The sequence below is a fragment of the Eublepharis macularius genome, chromosome 8 (genome assembly GCF_028583425.1).
Source record: "Eublepharis macularius isolate TG4126 chromosome 8, MPM_Emac_v1.0, whole genome shotgun sequence".
NCBI lineage: Eukaryota > Metazoa > Chordata > Lepidosauria > Squamata > Eublepharidae > Eublepharis > Eublepharis macularius.
In genome coordinates this window covers 4227059-4249920 of record NC_072797.1, presented here as the reverse complement: position 1 = coordinate 4249920, position 22862 = coordinate 4227059, and the positions used below count along the sequence as shown (strand labels likewise).

Here is a 22862-nt window from a genome sequence, read left to right as displayed (position 1 = left end):
TGATCTCCAGACAGAGGGGGGTTTAGATTGCCCTCCGCACTACCGAGTGGCACGGAGGGCTATCTCAACTCCCCCCTGTCTGGAGATCAGGGGGCGGGGCCGCCAGCCATGTGACCATTTTCTCCGAGGGCAACCCACTGAGTTCCACTACCTCTTTCCCCAGAAAACAAGCCCTGAATATAATCCTTGGGCAGGAAACCGGGCGTACGGAGGAGCTTTCGCTGAATGGCTACAAGCCGTTTGTCTTATCAGCAGAGGCATCTCCTCATGGCAGAGAGAAAAGAGGGTGCTGCATTCTACCTCGTTGAAAACAACTACAGTGTTGCTCCCACGTTATGATCAAATTGCCACGGCTCTGCTACTGCAAGTTTTAGGATATGCACTAGCTAATCATAAATATCCGCTGGCCCCTTGCTAGAACTAATGGGCAAACGCAGGCAGTTCTGCTTCGGTTTGAATCTTATTTACAGCACTTAATAGCGATTTATCCTGCGGCCCGTGTTATTGCGGGAGATGATTTCAGTGCTCAGATTGGCTCTGATTATCACACAGCTCCTGTGTTAAGAACAGTTATCGCCCACCAAAGGTTAATAGCACAGCCCTGCTTCTAAACAGGCTCTCGAAAGATTCAAAGGTTAACTTTGTGGGCCATCTGTTAAGTCAAGTAATAAGCAGAATCAATCTTTATGTATGGAATGGGGGCCCTCCCAAATGACCATCCCGCGGAGTTTACATACTGGTCGGGTGACCGGATGAGCACTACGGTCTCTGAAGGTATGGTCCCACATAAGAGAGTTTTTCGAGGTGGCTCCGTATTGTGACAGGGATCACCTACCTCTCGGGCTAAAAATAGATACGCAAAAGGCATTTTTGCTGGATTCAAATCTTGCTTTATTGCAGACCAGCACGGCTACCCGTAGCAAGGACAGGGGGTCTAGAACAGAATGCTCAGGCCTTTGACCAAACTACAATTCCCAGGACTTAGGGGAAGCCGTGACGGTTCAACCGCTCTAAGCTTATCAAGGAGATCTGCTTTAAGTCCTGTCTTCCAATAATGCTATATGAGATTTTTGGAGGAAGGGTGTATGAGACCCAAAACTGGAAAAAGGCAATGCAGTTATTTTAAAAAACCGGCAGCGCTAGACTTTATTTTTTCTCCCCCGTTGTTTGATGCAGCCTTTGCTTCGCTCCGGGGAGGTCTCTTTTCCTTCCATGCAGCACAAGGGGAAGGTTTTCTCGCCTGCGGGGTTAATGCAGATTTCTGTTCTCTGTCTCCCCTTTGGAAAGCAGAAGTTGGCATTGTGAGGGTCTGGAGCACGTTTTCTTCCTTCCTTGCACCCGGCAAAGAATCCTGGAATGCGATTCTTTTGCAACAGTTTTGAACACTGGAAAAAAAAATTTCTCAGATATTTGGTACACTAGACACAGGATTCCTTTCTGACATGTATATTCTCTGCGGACACAGGATGGCCTGTTTATATCACCTTCAGGCATATCCTGGTATCCACTTTGCTGAGTCAGATATCACAGGTGGGAACGTGCCTTCTGGCCAGCAGCAATACTTTTGGGATTCGTCAACCCTGTCCATTGTAGCACTGGAGCCCCTGTGCATTTTTACTCCTTCCCTAGGGATGGTATCCCTGCCCGTATATTGGCAAAAAGATGCTTGGCCGCACGGGACCCCAGCTGCCACTATGAGACATCAAGCGGTGGCTGCATCAAATAGAATGGCTGGTTTTTGAAGACACGTATCAGCCTCTCTCGTGGTATCCAGCTTACTTAAAGGGACTTGAGACTCAAAACCCTTGAGTCATTTGGCAACAGCGGAGGAGGAGAAGCACGTCCCCATGTGACTCACTGGAGTGGATCCTCTAACTAGGCCTTCCTCTAGCTTAAGTGGCTTTTCCTCCAATGGAAGAGGCACTAAGTTGGAGGAAGGCTGCTTAGATTGTAGGAAGTCTTCAAACTCGAGCCAAAAGGAAAGGTGGGTATAAATATTTTAATAAATAAATGAACAAATCTTGCTCAGTACAGTGGTAGGGTCCAGGTAGGGTTCACCCCGTTAGTAAAATGATCGTATAAAAACACTTGACTGCAACTTTTCTTCCCTGACAGACACATTTCCCCTTGCCTTTCTTTATTTCGAGTGTGCAAATACACATAAATACCCTCCTTGAGTGTGCAAATGTCCACGTGTGGCCTGATAAAATCAGAAGCGGAGCTGTTGGTTGCAGTATCCTGTTGTCTGGTATCACATACGATTTTGGAGTTCAGTGGACACCACCAACTCCACGTTTTGCTTCCCTTTCTCGTTGCCGCTGTCAGGTTCCATCAAAGGGCGATTGTGGAAGTCGATAAAGATGTTGTAGATGAAGATTCCCACGACGCTCCCAAGTATAGGTGCCACAACTGGGACCCACCACCAGCAGTTTCCCGCTCTGTAAGAAAAGCCAGTTTGGTGTCGTAGTTAAGAGTGGCCCGCAGCTGCTGTGCCTGGCCGGGAGCGCATGCTGGCAGCGGCAGTGCAGGGCAACAGAGCAGACAGCTTCCTAGCCCTCCCACTCAGTTGCCCCATGCTGCTGCTGCTGCCAGAGCACGCTTCCGGCTGGGCGCAGGAGCTGCAGACCAGGCTCAGCAGGCAGCCGGGGCGGCACGCACGGCAACTGAGCAGGAGGGCTGGGAGGCCAACTGTGCACCACCCCGGCTGCCTGCTGTGCCGATAGGGCAGCTGGCTCGCAGCGACATGCCCTGTGTGATGACATCACACATAGTGATGTCATTGTGCAGTCTGGGTGCATGCACGCGCTTTGCGTGCGTGCACAAATCCTCAGGGGGGCAGCAACAGCCCTGGAGCTGCCCCCGGGTGCTGGTGATCCTATGGCCTTGGGGATGATAATAACATACTTTGTAAACCGCTCTGAGTGGGTGTTAAGTTGCCCTGAAGGACGGTATATAAGTTCAATATTGTTGCAGGCCATGGCAACCCACTTCTGTTAGTCTCTTGCCTTGAAAACACCAGCCAGGGACACCATAAGTCAGCTATGACTTGACAGCACTTTCCACCATCACCACCTCACCCATTACCTAAACCTACCTGATTTCCTTCTAAACCCACCACCTGCCGTCCTGGTATTTCTGGGCAAACAGAACAAGCCCCAGAATGTGGAATGGTCTGGTATAGCCTGATTTCCGCGGATCTCAGAATCTGGGCAGGGTTGGTATTTGGATAGGGGACTACCAAGGGAGACTCTGCAGAGGAAGGCACTGGCAAACCACCTCTGCTTCTCACATGCCTTGAAAAGCCCTTGTCGGGATCCCCACAAGTTGGTTGTGACTTGATGGCACATACAAACATACAGGGCTTTTTTTCAGCAGGAACGCAGTGGAACGGAGTTCCCGCACCTCTTGAAAATGGTCACATGGCCGGTGGCCCCGCCCCCTGATCTCCAGACAGAGGGGAGTTGAGATTGCCCTCCGTGCCACTGGAGCGGCGCAGAGGACAATCTAAACTCCCCTCTGTCTAGAGATCAGGGAGCGAGGCCACCGCCCATGTGACCATTTTCGCCAACGGTGATTTAAACTTTTTTTTAAAAAAACTTGTTCCAGGTGACCCAAAGTGACGTCATTGTGCAGTCCTGAGTTCCACCACTGAGTTCCGCCTCCTCTTTCCCCAGACAAAAAGCCCCGCAACCATATATAGAACAAGCCCCAGAATAGAGAACTGGCACTCACGTGAAGACTTCCAGGCCCCAGCCAGCCAAAGCTGTGAAGATCCTTGGTGGCAAATCCCGGGAAGGGTTGATGGCGTAGCCGGTGTTCATTCCCATTGACATGCCAATCCCTGCGACCAGGAGCCCGATGGTCAAGGCATTGGTGCCCGGCAGAGCAGCTGCATTCCTCTTGTCATGAATAGCCAGGATGCCAATCACAAGCACAGCAGTGGAGATGAACTGTCGAAACGGGCAGGAGAGAGGATATAAGAGTCTTTCCAGACGGCATTGTCAGCCTCTCTCGCTTTAATAATAATAGATCCAAAAGAGTTAGCCGTGGTAGTCTGTAGTAGGAAAATAGTAAACAGTCAGGTAGCACCTTTAAGACTATGCATCTGACAAAGAGAGCTGTAGTTCTCAAAAGCTCTTGCTACTATAAAGTTGGTTAGTCTTAAAGGTGCTACCTGACTGTTTACTATTTTAATAATAATAACCTTCGATTTATATACCGCCCTTCAGGACAACTTAATGCCCACTCAGAGCAGTTTACAAAGTATGCCATTATTATCCCCACAACAATCACCCTCTGAGGTGGGTGAGGCTGAGAGAACTCTGGAAGAGCTGTGACTGACCCAAGGTCACCCGGCTGGCTTCAGGTGGAGGAATGAAAAATCAAACCCGGTTCTCCAGATTAGAGTCTCGCTGGTCTTAACTACTACACCAAACTGGCTCTCTTGGCCTTTCTTCTTGACCTGCTTCCCTCCCACCATTCCAAAGAGGAACCGACACATTGTTCTCTTAATGAGGGAGCGCATGTGATAAAAATCATAGAATCCTAGGGTTGGAAGGGACCTCCAGGGTCATCTAGTCCAACCCCCTGCACAATTCAGGAAATTCACAACTACCTTTCCTTCAGTCAGGCTATGGATGACAGGCTATGGCAGATAGATCCCTGTACCGTTGCAACAAGAAATCCAGGCTCTTGGTTAAATGGCTTTATTCAGAAATCAAATCATTTCCATAGATATGTCCGTAGTGTTACTTAGAAGTAAGGTAAACATCTAAGCAGTAAGAGCAAGTGTTCAATATATTGTCGAAGACTTTCACGGCTGGAGAACCATAGTTGTGGATTTTCTGGGCTGTATAGCCGTGGTCTTGGCATTGTAGTTCCTGACGTTTCGCCAGCAGCTGTGACTGGCATCTTCAGAGGTGTAGCAGTGAGAGATCTCTGTCTTTTGGTGCTACACCTCTGAAGATGCCAGCCACAGCTGCTGGCGAAACGTCAGGAACTACAATGCCAAGACCACGGCTATACAGCCTGGAAAATCCACAACAACCAGTAAGAGCAAGATTTACGGGAATAGTAACATGTGGGAAGATCCTTCCTCTTAACACACACATTTGCTCCTTCCCCCTCCCAACAGTAAAACAGGACTTTCGGTGTGAACTCGTCCTGAGAACGTCTCGCATATTTGTACTATCAAGTCGAGACACCGAGAAAGCAAGAGATCAAAGTCGAGACATAGTAATGCCTGGGAGTGAGCAGTCTACAAGGTCATGAGCACTGAAAGTTTCTACAGTCCATTAGATAAGACACCTGCAATAAGCCTGTGAAAGAAACAGTTGTGGCATTGGCAATATGACATCAAGTTACAGCATGAAACATTGGTTCAGAACAACAGGTTAGTATTAGCATTGGCATTGGCATGGATGGGGCTCAGACATGACACCTTCCCCCACACACACCCAGTCCATGCCCAGATGATGGCAAAACACCATCAGGATCCCTGGCCAAACTGGCCTGGAGAAAATTGCTTCCTGACCCCAAAGTGGCGATCAATCGGCCTTACCCTGGGCATTTAAGAAGGGGCCACGAGAACTAAGCCCTGATGCAGCCCTTCCTGCCCTCCCTCTCGTGATCTGCCCAGGTTCACAGAATCAGCATTGCTGTCAGGTGGCCCTCTGGCCTCTGCTTAAAAACCTCCAAAGGTTTTTCTGACTATAGTCAGAATAAAAGCATTTCCATAACTGCTGAGGGCAGGGCTCATTTCGAGGGGGAATGTGCAGGAACGCAGTTCCGGCAGTTGCCCAAAGAGGTCACATGTCAGGTGGCCCCGCCCACCTCTCAGCCATTTGGGGCCCGTTTTGGCCTGGATTGGGGCCACAGCGGCCTGGATTGGGCCTTTGATGGGTGGTGGATCACTCTCCTGCTCATCAGTGGCCTGATCCTGACCATTTTGGGCCCAATTTCAGCCCTGAATGGCCAGGATTGGGTCCAAAACAGCCAGGATAGGTGATGTCAGGGGGTGTGGCATATGCAAATCAGTTATACTAATGACACACTTCTGGCAATGGCAAGAGGCGTGGCATATGCTAATGAGCTATGCTAATGAGTTATGCTAATAAGTTCCTCTGGCTCTTTTTCTATGAAATGACCCCTGGCTGAGGGTATTCAGAACATTTCACATGCACAGTTGACTCGTTTGAGTCCCCATTGGGGAAAAAGGCAGGACATAAATGAAGCAAATACATAAATAAATACATCTCCGTGTTCCGTTCCAGACCCTTTAAAGAATCGGGATACCCTTCCTCACTCAGGGTGGCAGAGGGAGGTTTGCCAAAGGCTAATGGCTGAGTTCAGAGCAGAGGCAGGATTAGAACTGGTGACCTCCACTCCAAGGCTTGTGTGATGTGGCTGGGGTTGGGGAGAGTCTTTGTGTTTCGGGTGGGGAAGGCAGCTGGTGCCGGGGAACTAGGAAAAGCTGGGATGCCATAACAGGACCTGCCCACGCAACCGTGGGTCTTAACTGCTGAGGAATATTTACCAACGCAACGGTCCAGTTACTGGTTTGGAAGGGATCTCTAGCAGCTGCTAGCTGCTCTGACCTCGAGAAAAGGAAGGCTGCTTTTTCCTCAAGTTATTGATACAGACAGAAGTGTGCTCTGAGGTAGGGGGGAAGCCCTTTAAGAGCTACAGTGACCAACCAGCCATGTATCCCTCCTTTTGTATGGTGCTCGCCATTAGCACTGCCAGACTAGCCTTTCTCTTGTCTTGATACCCAAAGCAGAATTTAGCATCCTGAGAAAATTTAATCACAAATTAAAGACACCCCTTGAGGCTCTTTGGAGTTAAAATAGCTGGCCAGACTGACCAGCTGGCCAGTGTGCAGAGGAGGAAATTTCATTGATAGGTGCATCTGACGAAGAGACCTGTGATTCTCGAAAGCTTATGCTACAGTAAAGTTGGTTAGTCTTAAAGGCGCTATTGGACTCTTTTTTATTTTGCTACTACAGACAAACACAGCTAACCCCTCTGGTTCATTGATAGGGTTGACCTCCTCAATTACTTTCCTAGCTCCTTCAAGTTCTCCAATTAGAACCAGCCAGGCAGTGGATCTTTGTGCACAGACCTCATGGAGAAACCCTCTCCACAGAGACATGTATGGAGCCGGGTAGGTGGCGAAGATCCCAGCAGTGGCAGTCGGCCCTGTGACGGTCAGGTTTCCTCCAGCATAATCCATCAGAGCATCTGGGATGGGAAGAGAAACAAGCGAATTCAGCATCTGGCTGGGGACAGTTTCTCTAAAAGTGAAACTAAATGGACTTTGGCTTTCTTCAAGATTTGTGTCTTTAACTCCCATGAGCTGCTCTCTCTTCTTGGCCAGCCTGACAGCTTCATTGAAGTGTAGCATTGGGGCGGGGGCTTAGGAATAAATGTTATAAATGTGCAGTGACATGCATGGGGGGGGGGGCAGGTCAGGCACGAGAGGTCTTGAGCCAGGGATGCTACCATCTGAGACTTAACGCACCACTGTGGTTGTTTTCCAAAGAGAGGCACCTGTTTTCATGGCCCTACAGTGCCACCATGGCCACTAATGGAGCAACCATCTCAGTTGGGAGGTGGAGACATCGCAAGCCAACGGGTTCTACCTGATCCTATAAAGCCACTAATGCTGGACTGGCTCCTCATTGCAAACTGCTTGGTAAGCAGGAACAGAATCAGGTCCCAGCAGGCATTCCCTGGTGGAGAGACTCACTGAAGTTTGTTCTTCATAGAATCATAGAGTTGGAAGGGATCTCCAGGGTCATCTAGTCCAGCCTCCTACACAATGCAGGAAATTCACAACTTCCTCCCTTGGCATGCAACCCTGGTTCCTTTCACTGGCTCTGTCCAGGGCTGCCGGGGGGGGCAACATACCATAGTACATTAAGAAAACAGTGGCAGATGCAATGAAGGATCCCAGGAACTGGCCGATCACGTACGCCGGAAGCTTGCGCCATGGTAAATTGCCAACTACACAATTTGCAGATGTTATCGCTGCGTTCATGTGAGCACCTTTGAGGGCAGCAAAAAGAAATGTGATGAAATAACAATAATACTGGTGGGGGTTTTATTCATAACAATAGCTGTTTAGTGCCCCTCTACGTCACCATTTTGGCTAGAAGAGGCGAGCAAAACCCCACCAAGACAGCATTTGTCAGATTTTTGCTTTTTTCCAGATTCCTCCAGTCCATACCGTATTGAAAGTCCCAGCCACGGATCACACTGATTTTTACACTCAGCCACCTTGAGGCTCAGTAAACAAGTGGACTTTAAATAACATAAATAAAAAAATAATCCTAAAGACTGCACTTTGCTGTGGATTATAAGAATCCTCAGTTCGTAACCCTGGCCCCTTCTCCTCAGAGCAAACGTTCCCTGGCTTTGCTCTGCCAGTTGCCCCCCCTCTCTCAGGCAGTCCATCGTTCTGCATCTCCAGCTATGATCCTCCAGGCACAGTCCAAGCCGACCCCTTCCAGGCTCACCTGAGATTCCACCAGCTGCGTGGATGCCCATCATGACACCAAATCCATACCCCAAGTTGATGCTCAGAAATGTCCCAAAGTTTTGCCTTCCCAGCACCGCCTGGGCAACAGAGCCGTTGCCGAAGAGCTGCAGGAGAAAAAAGAAAACCATGTTTCAAGTAGGGCTCTTAACTGGGACAGGTGGGGTTTGGGAAGGGGAGGGACCTCCGTGGAGCAGAATGCCACAGGTCACTCTCAAAAGCAGTCATTTTCTCCAGGTGAGCTGGTCCAGTGTAACTCTGGGAGATCTCCAGCCTCCACCTGCAGGCTGGCAACCCTGGGCATCCGCCAGCTTCAGAGGTGGTGTTACCAACTCCCAGGTGGGTCTTGAAGATGTCCCAGAATTAGAACAAATCTCCAGACTATAGAGATCAGTTCCCCTGGAAGAAACTAATAAAGAGTCCAGTAGCACCTTTAAGACTAACCAACTTATTTGTAGCATAAGCTTTCGAGAACCACAGCTCTCTTCGTCAGATGCATCTGATGAAGAGAGCTGTGGTTCTCAAAAGCTTATGCTACAAATAAGTCAGTTAGTCTTAAAGGTGCTACTGGACTCTTTACTTTTTTGCAGCTACAGACTAACGTGGCTCACTCCTCTGGATCCTGGAAGAAACTGCTTCTTTGGAGGGTGGACTTTATGGCATGATGCCCCGCTGAGGTCTCTCCCCCCAAACTCCACCCTCTCCGGGCTTCTCCATGAAATCTCCAGGACCTTTCCAGCCCAGAGCTGGTAGCCCTCTTGGGAGATGGAAGGACAACATCCCCTTTGACCCACCCAAAGGCTGGTCCAGAAACAAGGCGGGGAAGGGACGATGAACCGAAGCCCCATCCCCCAAGTGGATGCCTGAGGCTGACAGGCCCTTCCTATAGTTTGACTGAGTAACGCTCCTTGTTCCCTGATATTGTAGTTTGCACTTTGAAAATCCTGGCTGATTCACAAAAGCAGGAAAAGGTCTCTCATTCAGTGGCAGAGCCCCAGGTTTTCCATGCAAGGACCTCAGTAAAATCCCTGGGGTCTCCAAATGAAATACCTCCCATTGCAAAGCTTGGAATGACCCTCAACTGAGTCCTTAGAAAGCCATCACTAGTTACAGGAGAAAATATTGGGCAGTCCCCCCCACCCCGGTTTTTACTTGCCTTACACCAGGTGACTCACTGAGAGCCAAGCTACAAGTGACGCCTGACACAGGTTGGACGCTTGTCAGCTTCCCTCAAGTTTTGATGGGAAATGTAGGCGTCCTGGTCTTGCAGCTGTAATGGAGAGCCAAGCTGTAAAGCTAGGACGCCTACATTTCCCAGCAAACCTTGAGGGAAGCTGACAAGTGTCCAACCTGTGTCAGGCGTCACTTGTAGCGTGGCTCTGAGTTTGACTGAAGTCCCCTTTGATGGTAAAAAGTGCCATCAAGTCATAGCTGACTTACAGCAACCCCTGGTGGGTTTCTTCTAGGCAAGAGACTAACAGAGACGGTTTGCCATTGCCTACCTCTGCAACCCTGGACTTCGTTGGAGGTCTCCTATCCAATTGCATTGTTTAAAAGTTAAATGATGCAACTTTATTGAAGTTTAAAATCTTTTAAAGAGGCAGCCCTAAACACCCACCTGGGCTTAGCGACACATGACACTGTTTCTGAGGAGAACCTGGAGACCAACCCTGCTTAGTTCCAAGATCTGACAAGACCGGGCTTGCCTGGGCTATCTAAGGCTGTTTCCACACGGTTTACCTACTTTCGGAAAACAGCATCTTCACATGCGAAATCACGCAAGAAGACGCTGTTATCGCGCAAAATCGCGCGAGAAGACGCTGTCTTCCACGATAACAGCATCTTCTTGCATGATTTCACGCGTGAAGACGCTGTTTTCCGAAAGGAGGTAAGCCGTGTGGAAACGGCCCAAGTCAGGGCGATGACCTCTTTACAGATGAAGGAAAAAAAGTCCAGATTTTTCTGCTTTGGTGCAGACTGGCACAATGTGAGACCCAACAAGCCAAACACAGCCCACCAGACACATATTGTGGCTTGTTGGACGCACCCCCTGAGACATGCCACAACACCGAGAGGTTCATAGAGTCTGCCGTACGCATACTGCCCTTTTTTTTGGCAGGCTCAGCATCTCTGCTCCAGCCGCAGAGGTCATCACAATTCTGCAATTCTCACACACCACTCCGTGGAATCACAATGCCCCCCACCCATCTCCTTCTGCTCACCATTAAGAGGAAAGTTGACAAGGCCTCTGCCAGGCCCTCTCGGATCATTTCATTCTTGATGGCAAGTTTGTGGGTTAATTTCTCCAGCATGTTTGTCTCTGGCATCCAGGCACTTCAGACCCTGTTTGGAAAGACAAGTGTCACTCCAGAGTTCGTTGTCATTGTACCTTTGAAACGTGCCGTGCCAGCCCGGCATCTCCACCCTGACTGCACAAGACAGATCTTCTGGTTAAAGACTAACAAACCAGTTAAGCAACAGCCTGTGATTTCTCTTCCTTTCTTTCTCTTTGGCATTTCCTCTTGGCACGGTGAACCAAAGAAGCTGTCAGTTGCCCAAGCAATGTGACATCAGCTCCACTAGAAGGAAAAACAGACCCACCTCGTGGAGAGTTTTAAGGATCTAAAATGAAACATGACACACACAGTTGGAGAGGGGAACAAAAGAACGAAATGTCGTTTCTTTTTCCAAGGCAAACCTGTGAGTTGTCATGCATTTGAGTGTCGGAGAAAATCCAGTACCTGGAAGATCCGAGAGTCTTTCCGTAACTTATCTCAATACCGAAAAGAAATTTAGGTTCTATCCTACCCGTTTTTCCACTGGATCTTTTCCGATTTCTGTAGCTGATTGCTGTAGCCATAACCCTATGTGGTTTTTGTCCACACAGGTTCTATTATTCCTGGCATAGCCTTTTCATGGACAAACGGACCACCCTCTTTTGCCAAGGGAAAAACTGGCAGGGCATCACCCACGGATGGAGAAACAGTGGAAGTTTTTAGATATATTGTTTCATGCTCGCTGTCAGAAAAGACCCATTTCCTTATCCTATAGGGTGCAGGATGGCTGGCAAAGTACCGTACTCCCCTTCTAATGGAAGCATGGCCCACAGACAGACATAAGGCAGAGACATCAGAGGTATAAATAAAGCTTGGCTGCATTCCTCCAGCACATAAGAAGATACACGTAGGCTAGGATTTGGGGGGGGGGGGTTTGCAGGTATATCCCAAAACAGTATCATTAAATCAGAAAGGTCCATTTGCCTCATAGGTCATAAAATGGGCAATAATCGTTTTTCAGTTGGTTACAAAATGCACAGGTTTGCAGGTTACATGGGGGCCACCTTGCATCAGCTGTGCACACCCAACAACTGCAGTTCCTACACCGGGAGTTTCTACCCAAGGAAGCTGGCTTTCTGCAACCTGAAGTTCATGGCAGCGACAAGAAATTCTTGACACTGAAAAATGATATTGAATGCAGATCTACAGTCACTGTGCGCCCATTCTGCTCATCCTCGCAGTCTTGGAAAACACCACATCATTCCTACAAACGTTTTGAAGACAAACTGGTATGACATTGTTCTAGGGTTGCCAGATCCCCCGTACTCCCGGTAGAAGGTGGGGGCCCTGGCCCCCACCTTTTGGGTGTCTCCTTCATGAGTGCACTTTGCGCATGCACACACCAGGCCTACACAATGACATCACTTCCAGGAAGTGACGTTATCACGCAGGCCATGGCCATTCTGGGAGTGCTCCCGCGTTCCACCGGGGGCCCCAATTCAGCCCGAATTTGGCCCAGATCAGGCCCAAACCAGCCTGGAACGGGCTGCTGCAGTGCGGGGGGAGCGCTCCCCAGCACCACAGTGGCCCAATTTGGGCCCGATCAGGGCCATTTTGGACCCTTGGAAGTACACTGTGTTGCCCAGGAGTGTGCCTGTGAGGCCCATGCCTCCCATGCTAGCCAGGGATGGAGGGTGGAGGGTGGGAGCGGGGGATCCCCTGCCCCCAGTGGCGAACTGGCAACCCTACACAGTTCTCCTTTGCACACAGGCTTGTATCGTTATCCCTGTATCTAATATTCAAGGGGCTGGCTCCTGTGTCGATAAGGAAACCAACATAATGGAGTCACCCACAAGCCAGATGTTTAAAGCCATGATACTCAGGGGCTTAGGAGCTACCTGTGGTTCTTGGTCATGCTCCTCTGAGCATCATTCCCCAGTGTGACACCCATTCTATGTTTCAGGAAAGAGGGCAAGGCCTTTGCCTGGTGGGAACTGCGGTTGACACAGTTAGGTTCCAACCTCGAATCAGCAGCTGCTGGGGGAACAGAAGAGCTGTGAGCCTCCCTGAAATGCAGGCATCACGCCAGGGGTGGAAGTCGATGTGGCTCTTTTGGTTGATACAAATTGCAGACATGGTGCTGGTTTAGAACCACTGTGTTACATTTCCAAACAAACCTTTCTTGGTCCTGTTTTTTAGATTTCCAGATGAATGTAGCAGTAAGTAAAATTACATATAGTTCATTGCCTACAAGCTAAATTCAATTCATAAATGAATACAGACACACCACAATGGTATTAATATATAGTTAAATAAAAATATATCTTTTTAAATCAATCAAAAGGGAGGGGGGATGCCTGATTAGGACACAGCATGCTCCAGGAGATGATGAAGGTCAAGGGCAGCTGAAAGCCAAAGGAGAAAGATGGGGGGGGTGGAAATAAGGCTGCTCAAGCCCTTGAGAGGGTAGACCAATCATATTATGCTCCTCTGAGCATCCTTCCCCAGTGTGACACCCATTCTGTTTCAGGAAAGAGGGAAGGCCCTTGCCAGCTATTAGTGGTCCCTGGTCCCAAGGAGGTCCACCTGGCCATGACGAGCCCCAGGGCTTTCTCAGCCCTGGCTCCTACCTGGTGGAACGCTCTGTCTGCTGAGACCAGGGCCCGGGGGGATTTATTGTCTTTCTGCCGGACCTGTAAGACAGAGTTGTTCCACCAGGCTCATGGCTAAGGTTGGGCCTCTGCTAGCCTGGCGGGGGGGAAAGGAAATTTAAACACCCCCTGTGAAAAAAGTCTTCCTGATGTTGCCGCTGCACAATGCAAAATATTTTAAATTGTTCTAAATGTTTTAAGATGTTTTAAAATGTTTTACATTGTTTTAAATATTGTTAGCTGCCCTGAGCCCGCTTGCGGAGAGGGTGGGATATAAATATGAAATAATAAATAAATAATGAAATAATAATAAATAATGAAATGATGAAATAAATAATAAATAATGAAATATAAATATGAAATAATAAATAAATAATGAAAATAATATTGTAATGGAGATTCTCCTTCTTTCCATGATTCAGCCCCCAGTTTGTGTGCGCTAACAGTCGACCATGAACTCTGTGCCGTCTTGCAGGGATCTCTTTGTCAGTGTCCCGGAGTCTTAAATAATTTCACTAATCAGATTGCCCAGATAATCCCTTCCCATTTCTGCTCCGCCTCTGATGTTTAAGCCACACACTAAACAAGATTGCAGAGAATCTTAAACCAGAAAGGTTTGTAATGTCACTTGAACATCATTCGCAAAAAAGTGAAAGGGGGCCGGGGGAAAGCAATACAGAGTCAAAGCAGAGAGGAAAAAAAGGATAGTGCAAAGATCCCAAATAAAATAAACACAACAAGCCGGCCAGATGAAGCCTAAATATGCTCCAGGGTCAAGAAATATTAAGAGCAGTGTAAGACGGGAAATTAGGGGCTCAACCCCTGAAATTAGACAATCCTGAAGGGGACAGTTGGGGAAGGTTTCTGTTAGGCCCGAAAAAGGCAGTCTCCTCCAGTGCCCCCCAGTAAGACACTGGAGGCCAGGAGTAAGAAGAGGGTTAAATTTATTTCATCGTTGCAACAGCGGGAGGGAAGCCAGGCCTTAGAAGCCCCCCCAAAATGGTTTCCCTCGGGCTCTGCCTTTGAGCAGCAGAGTTTTTATAGCACTTATGACATCACAATATCAGTGCACTTAATTGCAATATGATTGATTCATAGTATATGTCACAGTTAGAAATTTCAGTATGCACATCACCTTTTTAGTGCAAAGGCAGCTCATATCACGTTTGCGCATGTGTGGCACTACAGAATAAGCCATTGTCCTGAATGTGTTACCTTTTAAGAATTCCTTTCTGCCTGGATGTATCTGGCAACCAAACAATGATATTATACTGTTATCTTCTGAGACAAAGCTCTGAATTCTTGCTTTCAGTACTCCATGTAACTAAACACAGTTTCTCAAAGTTACTGATTGTGAATTGCTTATAGCAGACATGTAAGAAATCACGGCTTGTATTAGGTCCAACAGCATACAATTATTATACGTGAGCTTAGCCGTGATATCAGTTCTAAATTGGCCTCTTCCCTCAGTTGCTTACAGACTCTATCTTGTAAAAGGAAAAAGACGGAAAAGTGACAGTTAAGAAGACTTTGTTGCAAATTAGTAAAGAGTCCAGCTGCACCTTTAAGACTAACCAACTTTATCGCAGCATAAGCTTTCGAGAACCACAGCTCTCTTCGTCTGATGCAACCTGACGGTTGCATCTGACGAAGAGAGCTGTGGTTCTCGAAAGCTTATGCTGCAATAAAGTTGGTTAGTCTTAAAGGTGCAACTGGACTCTTTACTGTTTTGCAACTACAGACTAACACAGCTATCTCCTCTGGATCTTTGTTGCAAATGGCTGGTGCGGGGAGGGAGGGATATAAATGTAATAAATTAAATTAAATTATATTTGTTGACAACCAGGGTCCCTAACCTCCAGGTGGGGCCAAAAGAGCTCTATGGAGATCAGCTGGAAAAAATGGCAGCTTTCAAGGGCAGACTTTACGCCATTGCACCCCGCTGAGTTCCCGCCCTTCTCCAAACCCCACCCTCCCTCCCCTGGGTCCACCCCCAAAGCTCCAGGAATGTCCCAACCCAGAGTTGGCAATCCTAACGCCAACTCTAACAAACACAGTTTAAAATCAGAGATTGCTAGCACTTGACCATATGAGAATATTGAGATATGTAAACTGTGTGAGGGAGCAAACAGTTCCATGACAGGAGATAGATGAGTTTGATGTCAGACTAGCAATCATGTGACTACAAGCAGGTGCTCCTAATTGATGTCTTGTGAGTCTAGTTAGGGATTGCATCAGCTTGTTAGTGATAGACTAGGATACAGCATATTAGCTATCTGTATAGTATGGAAGGGGGGCTCAGCTCTCAGAGAGGCTATGCAGAGCATGCTGTCAGGCTGGTCTATAACTATATGTATATATGTAAATATCCACCTATATAAACATTAAGTGCACCTTCCTAGCAGGAGTGTTGTATTTATTTCTCTCTTGCATACTAAGCCACACCGGTGGGCCCACCAGGACAGTCTAACGCTTCAATACCCAACAGAGAACTGGTATGAATTCTTAGTATCCATAATGGAAAAAAGATGGCGTTTCGAGCTATTAGAGAAAATGGCATTATGAGGGTTAAGTATATGTGGAAAGTTTTGTTATCTTGTGGCAGAAGGTGAAACTTTGTTTTCCAAGATTTGTTTCTGTCTGGTGGGCTCTCATCTTCTGTAGGGCGAACACCACCGTTTCCCTCTTTCCCACCCCATTTCATCCAAGCATTCGCTTCTGTATTCAAAGAGCAAGATCTGGGGTCCAATAGCACCTTAAAGACCAACTAGAGTTCCACGTTATGAGCTTTTGAGAGTCAAAGTTACCTTTGCCAGATATGCAAGCGACTCTCGTCATTAACAGTTGAGAAGGACATTTCTTTGACTGAAATACATGGTAGGGGGCTTCAGTCTCCGCACAGCCTTCATCTATTCTGTCTCTAGAATATTTTAAGGAACGTTTGACAATAATCACCACCAGTTCTCAATGGTTAGAGTGTGAGATCAGGCCTGGAGAGCCCAGATTTGAATCTCCACTCTAGCCATGATATTCCTTGGACGGTTTTTGGATTGATCACACACTTTCACAGGGTTGTTATTAAGAGAAAATGGAGAAGATCTACCACTGAGGTCCTCAAAAGATATTTGGGACAGACTTGTGCTAGATAAATGTTTCCCGAAAACACATCTGTACTTCAAACAGTGAGGTTAGAACAATTTGATAAGAATGACTATCAAGTTTACCCTTACTAGCATGAGTTACCATATTTTATCAAGGCTACATTTTTCAAAAATTAAAAATCATTTTTGTGAAGGAAACCCCATTGTTTCCTTTCAGACATCCCCAGGTGTGTGCGTCCAATGCATGTCAAGAGTCTTATTCTTGAACACTTTTAGAAATTTGACCATGTCAAAGTCTCTGTTGCCACCGCCACCACCAGCCCTTTCCTTATTCCAGAGACTGGCCAAGATTGGCCAAGATCGTGGCCAAGTGGACCACCAGCTAGACTAGTAGGAAAATCCCACTGTGCTATTAAGAAATCATCCTTATCAATTATCCTCTGAAGGTGGACTAGCTGAACTGGTCTCACACCCTGATGGAGTGTCAACATCTCTTAAGAGTCTGGATCTAGTTGTGTAACAATGTGCCCATTCCAAAGGAGTGATATTGAGCTTTCCCATTCCCAGGCCCTCCTCCTGTCCCAGAAAGGCAACCCAACCGAGGCAATGCCTTGCTTCATGCGTAACTTGAGGCCGATCCATGATTTCTACGGAAGATATGAAGGCCCACCAAGCGACACCCAGTAAAGTAGCCTTGGCATGAGTGGCATGGGGAAGTCCCCTGGGACAACCAGCCTGGAGTGGAGGGTCCTCCACTTCTACTCGCTCAAGCATGGAGATGTTTGCTCCAACAGAACCCGTAAGCTGTTGGGACTGAGAGCCAAGCTACAAGTGACTTTTTTCACGTGTAGAACACTTGATCATTTTCACAAGTTTTCCTGGGAACTGAAGTCTGAGTGTCCTTCCCCTCTCTGTTAGAATCACTGCCTGAAGAGCCAGAGAAAGCCGGCAGCAGCAGCAGCTTTTGCAAATAGTTCCTCCAGTCACAAGCCTGCTCTCAACGATCGTTTGGGGGCGGGCAGCTGCTACTTTCTCCCAGGGCCTCCTGCTCCCGGGGAGCTGCTCTGGAGAAAGCTGCCGTGTCGGTGAAGCTCCAGCCGCAGCGACAGTAGAAGAATCTGCTGCTGCTCTAACATGCCCTCATTCCAGTTTTTCTCCAGGAACTCAGGAGCAAGGGAAGGACGACTTTTTCCAGAGCAGCTCCCTGGGAGCAGGATGCCCAGGGAGAAAGTAGCAGCTGCCCCCCTCCAAACGATCGTTTGGGATGTTTGCTCCAACAGAATCCATAAGCTGTTGGGACTGAGAACCCAGTGCCCAATGCATTCACTCAGAATTTGAGAACTGACCTGACACAATACCTGTTGAGGGAGAAGGAATGTCAGTAAGCGTTGGGAATGAGGGCCAAACTACAAGTGACAAAGGACGCTTGAACAGCAAGTGTATTCCTCCCTGTTCACTTGCCCTCCACTTGCTCTCCACTCGATCCACTTGCCATTCAAGTGTCATTTGTCACTTGTAGCTTGGCCCTAAGGTATGTAAGGTGCCTTGAATTACACTCAGGGGACCTACATCTCTGGGAGAGCTGCATGGCTGAAGCAACTGGTCCTCTAGGGGCAAAACCTGTGTGCCAGCGCTGGTTCCTGCCTCAGAGGCCGGCCAGCCAAATGATGAAGGGCTAAGCTACAAGTGATGAATGACACTTGCCTGGCAAGTGAACAGACTCACGTGTATTCCTCCCTGTTTACTTGCCATTCACTTGTTCTTCACTTGATCAAGTGGAGCACAAGTGAATGGCAAGTGAACAGGGAGGAATACACGCGAGTCTGTTCACTTGCCAGGCAAGTGTCATTCATCATTTGTAGCCTGGCTCTAACTGAAACTTGAGGCATGCTGCGAATGAGGTGCGGCATACTCCTGCTGGCCACTGATGTCCCAAGGCCTGCTGTGGCGGGGAGACCAGTGGGCACATGGCATCCCTAATCTCTCTCCATCCCTCCAAATACTCCTGATAGCATCACCTCCCCGCCCAACAAAGGCCAAACCACAGGCCAAAGACAGAGCAGCACTGCCACCTCCATCGTACGAACACCAGGCACCCAGCTGCCACCCAGCGCTCCGGGAACCCCCCCACCCCCACCCCCCAAAAAAACTTCCTATCAAGCAGAGTGCTCAAAAGAGCACAACTGAACCTGTAACACAAATACTGCCGCATAGGGGAGATCGGCCTGGCCCTTGCTCTTCCCCAAAGGGTCAGCCCAGGGGAAAGACTCCCTTCGGTGCTGCCCCTTGGTGGCAATCCAGGGGTGGCTGGTCACAAGGCTTCCATGCGGCAGCTGTGTGTGTGGGGGGGGTAGCACAACTGCCTGCCACTCACCAGCCTTGGTGTTCCCAGCAGTCTCCTCAGGTGTCAAACCTGATCTCCTCAGGAGCAAGGACACACACCAGGGTGCGGAGGGCAGGTGACGGAGTTCCTCAACCAGTTCCTCTCTCCGGGCTGAGGTGATTCCCAACTCTCTGACAAGGACCCGCCGCGCCTGAGCCAGGGACAGCTTTTCATGTGCCGGGCTAAGCCTCTTTCCTCTTTGGGCAGAGTGGCTTATTGTGCTAATTATGGGTGTTGCTGTGCTTAATTTGGAAGGGCCCGTGAGTGGAGAGAAGCCGCCCAGCGTGTGCTTCTAGAGTAAAAGTGCCCGTTGCCAAAGAGCGGAAGGGCCATTTCACGGGAGGAGGCCTACGATCACTTTCCCAAAACAAAAACTAATCATAGGGTTCTCCAGGGTGTTCCTTCCTGTCACCTCCTTAGGAGGTTAAGTCATGCCAAACTAGTAAATAAATCCACATGCACAACCTCCGTTTTCTTATCTCATTACGCTCCGAGCACATCCTGCTTTACTAGTCTGGGTTCCAAGGGAGGGTTGCCAATTCCAAGCTGGGAAATTCCTGGAGATCTGGGGTCAAATATCAGGATGGAAGGGACCTCAGTGGCGTGGAATACCCGACCAGTTCTTTCCAGCTGTCTGCATAATAGCAGAGCCCAGACTTCAGCCCTTGCCCTGGCTGGTAGCCACCAGCCATCAGATAATGCAATTGGGGGGAAGGAATATTGAGGAGTCACGAGGACTTAATATGAGCCATTGCTCAGCTTTGAGTCTGTTTTCAGTGCTAGATAGGGTTGCCAACTCCAGGTTGGGAAATTCCTGGAGATTTGGGGGATGGAGACTGGGGAGGACGGGGTTTGGGGAGGGGAGGGACTCAAACAGGGCACAATGCCATACAGTCCCCCCTCCAAAGCAGCCATTTTATCCAGGGGACCTGGTCTCTCTAGCCTGAAAATCAGTTGTAGTTCCAGATGTCCAGACCCCTGGAAATTGACAAGCCTAGCTCCAGGTTATGCTGCTAATCGCCCCAAGCTACCCTATCTTGTTCAAAAGGCCAATCCAAGGCGAACCCACAGTCCTGTCTGCACCCTCTACCAAGTGGATTGTGATTCTACTCTGGGGACATTGGTTAGTGGTCCACTATTGATAGCTTTGGGAACGTTTCTCACAGTTGTGTTGTTATGTTTAAATAAATTGGATTGACATTTTGAATTTGTGAACATTACTCTAGAAATTGAACCTGGCTTTCGGGTCTCGGGGGGTCACGCAAGAAACTAACAGAGGTGGTTCGCCATTGCCTGGCTCTGCAAACCTGGTCTTCCTTGGTGTTCTCCCATCCAATTACTAACCAAGGCTGACCTTGCTTAGCTTCCAAAATCTGCAAAGATCAGGCTTGCCTGGGCTATCCAGTTCTAAGTACCGTCTCTTAACATCCCTATATTTCATTATTTTATTATCACAATGGGGACCCAAAGCAACTGACATTGTTCTCCACTCCATTTTTATCTTCACAACAACCCTGTAAGGTAGTGTAGGCTGAGAAAGAGCCACTGGCCCAAGGTCCCCCAGCAAGCTTCGAACTCGGGCCTCCCAGATCCTAGCCTGACACTCTAGCCACTGCAGCACACTGGCTCTCAACCCTATGCAGGCACCAAATTCAAATGCCGTGGGCTCAGAAAAAGAGCCTGTCGTTCCACACTTAGGGCACTCCCTTACCTGGGGTGTCACCGAGAATCAGGCCTGAACAGCGTCCAGAAGGAGTCTTTGGCCCAGCTCAAAGATTATCTTTGTGGAGTGGCTGCAGCTCGTAATCAGTTGGCATCCACCTCACATTGTCATTGTCTGGCAGTCTGCAGCATGTAGGCGGACCAAGTCACATGTGGGATTCCCAGAGGACTGCCAGCCGGTCCGACAGAAGGGTGATACTGCAGCCACAGGAAGTGGCTGTGTGTTAGGCACCCCCCCCCCCCCGCCTGGCTCATGCACTGGCCACAGGGCCACAAGAGATGCCCGCCTCCTTTTCTCTTTCTGGAGGCTGGGGAGATTTCTTGCCAGGTGGGAAAAAAGCGAACTCAGCAACTCTGATCCAGGCCTCCGCGTGAGAAACATTTGGCCTTGAGTCCTGCAGCTCTTTCCAAGAGAAGCAGAGAGAGTGGGACGGATCTTGAGATTTCTCTGTGAACCATTAACTTGCAGAGTGACGAGTGAACGATGGGTGGCATGGCCTTGCACACGGACACATGCAGGGCTTTTTTTCTGGGAAAAGAGGTGGTGGAACTCAGTGGGTGGACAGCACTGGGGGCAACTCTTGGCGAGAGGTGGTGCCCCTGGTACCACATGCGCACGCACAAAGTGAGCAAAGTGTGTGCACGCTCCCAGGACCAATGACGTCACTTTGGGTCAGCTGGGATAAGGGGGGAGTTTTTAAGAGTTTAAATCACCCTCGGTGAAAATGGTCATGTGGCTGGTGGCCCCGCCCCCTGATCTCCAGACAGAGGGGAGTTTAGATTGCCCTCCACGCCACTCCAGCAGCGTGGAGGGCAATCTCAACTCCCCTCTGCCTGGAGATCAGAGGGCGGGGCCACCAGCCACGTGACCATTTTCAAGAGGTTCCGGAACTCCGTTCCACCGCGTTCCAGCTGAAAAAAAGCCCTGGACACATGTATCTTGTAGATGGCCTATGCGCACAATGTTCCCATGCAGCAAATCTGCCCTTTGGCTGTTGACTATGAGGAGGCTGAGATGATGTATGGCGCAACTCTCACTCCTGGCTACAATGGTATTCTTTCCCATGGAATTAGGTCACAGTTTCTTATTCCATATACTCCAAATAACACCCTTATGTGTGTGTAAGGTCCCATCAAGTCACAGTTGATTCATGGCGACCCCGTAGGGTTTCCAAGGCAAGATGCACACAGAGGTGGTTTGCCGTTGCCTGCCTCTGTGTTACAACCCCGGACTTCCTCGGTAGAATCCCGTCCAAGTACTAACCCGAGCCAACTCTGCTTAGCTTCTGAGATCTGATAAGACCAAGCTAGGGCTCAGAAATGCCACTCTCTATAGGTCACGTTAATGAACTCGTCAACGAACATCCCCTCTCTCCCCATCTCCAACTTTGAGGAATCTCTGCTTGACCCAGGAAAATGACAGGCAAAAACTTGCCGCTTTGGGGACTATAGCAACCAAACAATTCTGGGAATATAATTAATTTTTATATTTTTATACAATACCAAAGTGCAAAGTGCAAAGTGTGTTACATGATAATACAATAAATACAATAAATACAATAAAATTCTGATGCCATCAAGGACCGAGGGCCCTCCTGTCTGTGTTACAGGTCTTTAGCTCGGTAACAACATTTAGGAAAGAGGCCAGCGTGCTGAGAAGCAGTCAAAGAAGGCAGGGAACTTTATGTCAGGTCGGTGCCTTTTTTCTGTGTCTTACAAGCTGCATGGCAGGAGAAATCCAACGGGTGTGAGCCTTTGCCCAGGATTCCAGTCCTTGCTGGGAAATGAATGTCCTTGCTGACTGTACATCTCCTTAAGACAAGAAAATTGGCCAAGCAGCAGCCCCTAGCTCCGTCTCCAACATCCATGTGTACAGACACAAGCCCCTACCTCTTTGTTTCTACTAGATAAATTCAGCAAACTGCAAATTGGGACGAAATCCAGTTCGAGGAAGGGAAACTCCCACTAGAGGGCAGTGCAGCATCAAAATGAGTATAATGTGACTCCAGCAAATTGAAAAGAGGCCGGAGGATGGCCCGAGACAGGTACCTATTCATTATGCAATGGCAACAGCCACACTGCTTAATAGGGCTGCCAACTCCAGGTAGTGAAAGTCCTGGATATTTGGGAGTGGAGCCTAGGGAGGGCTGAGTTTTTTTTTTGGGGGGGGGGGCAGGGAGCTATGGTGGGAGA

General features: G+C 48.7%; 1 protein-coding gene across 2 annotated transcripts; it reads right to left on the bottom strand.

Annotated features, from left to right (window-relative positions):
* Positions 1 to 1630: 1630 nt before the first annotated feature.
* LOC129334661 (aquaporin-7-like) lies at positions 1631 to 20977 on the bottom strand. Of its 2 annotated transcripts, XM_054986906.1 has the most exons (7): positions 20659 to 20977; positions 10759 to 10879; positions 8517 to 8643; positions 7909 to 8046; positions 7121 to 7239; positions 3733 to 3950; positions 1631 to 2438 (listed from the first exon to the last, which is right to left on the bottom strand). In XM_054986906.1, the coding sequence occupies exons 2-7, from the start codon at positions 10861 to 10863 to the stop codon at positions 2252 to 2254; spliced, it is 894 nt and encodes a 297-aa protein (XP_054842881.1). In that variant the 5' UTR covers positions 10864 to 10879; positions 20659 to 20977; the 3' UTR covers positions 1631 to 2251. The 2 variants fall into 2 exon arrangements, with proteins under 2 accessions (XP_054842881.1, XP_054842882.1); XM_054986907.1 differs by lacking the exon at positions 20659 to 20977 and having other exon boundaries at positions 10759 to 10972.
* Between the last annotated feature and the right edge of the window lie 1885 nt (positions 20978 to 22862).

Bases quoted from the DNA above. Each gene is read 5' to 3' on its own strand.
- LOC129334661 (XM_054986906.1), bottom strand. From the start codon at position 10,863: ATGCCAGAGACAAACATGCTGGAGAAATTAACCCACAAACTTGCCATC. The intron at 8,047-8,516 runs GTGAGCCTGGAA...CTGCCCTCAAAG, and splicing joins CGCAGCTGGTGGAATCTCAG to GTGCTCACATGAACGCAGCG. The intron at 2,439-3,732 runs GTGAGTGCCAGT...CTTTTCTTACAG, and splicing joins TGGGGCCTGGAAGTCTTCAC to AGCGGGAAACTGCTGGTGGT.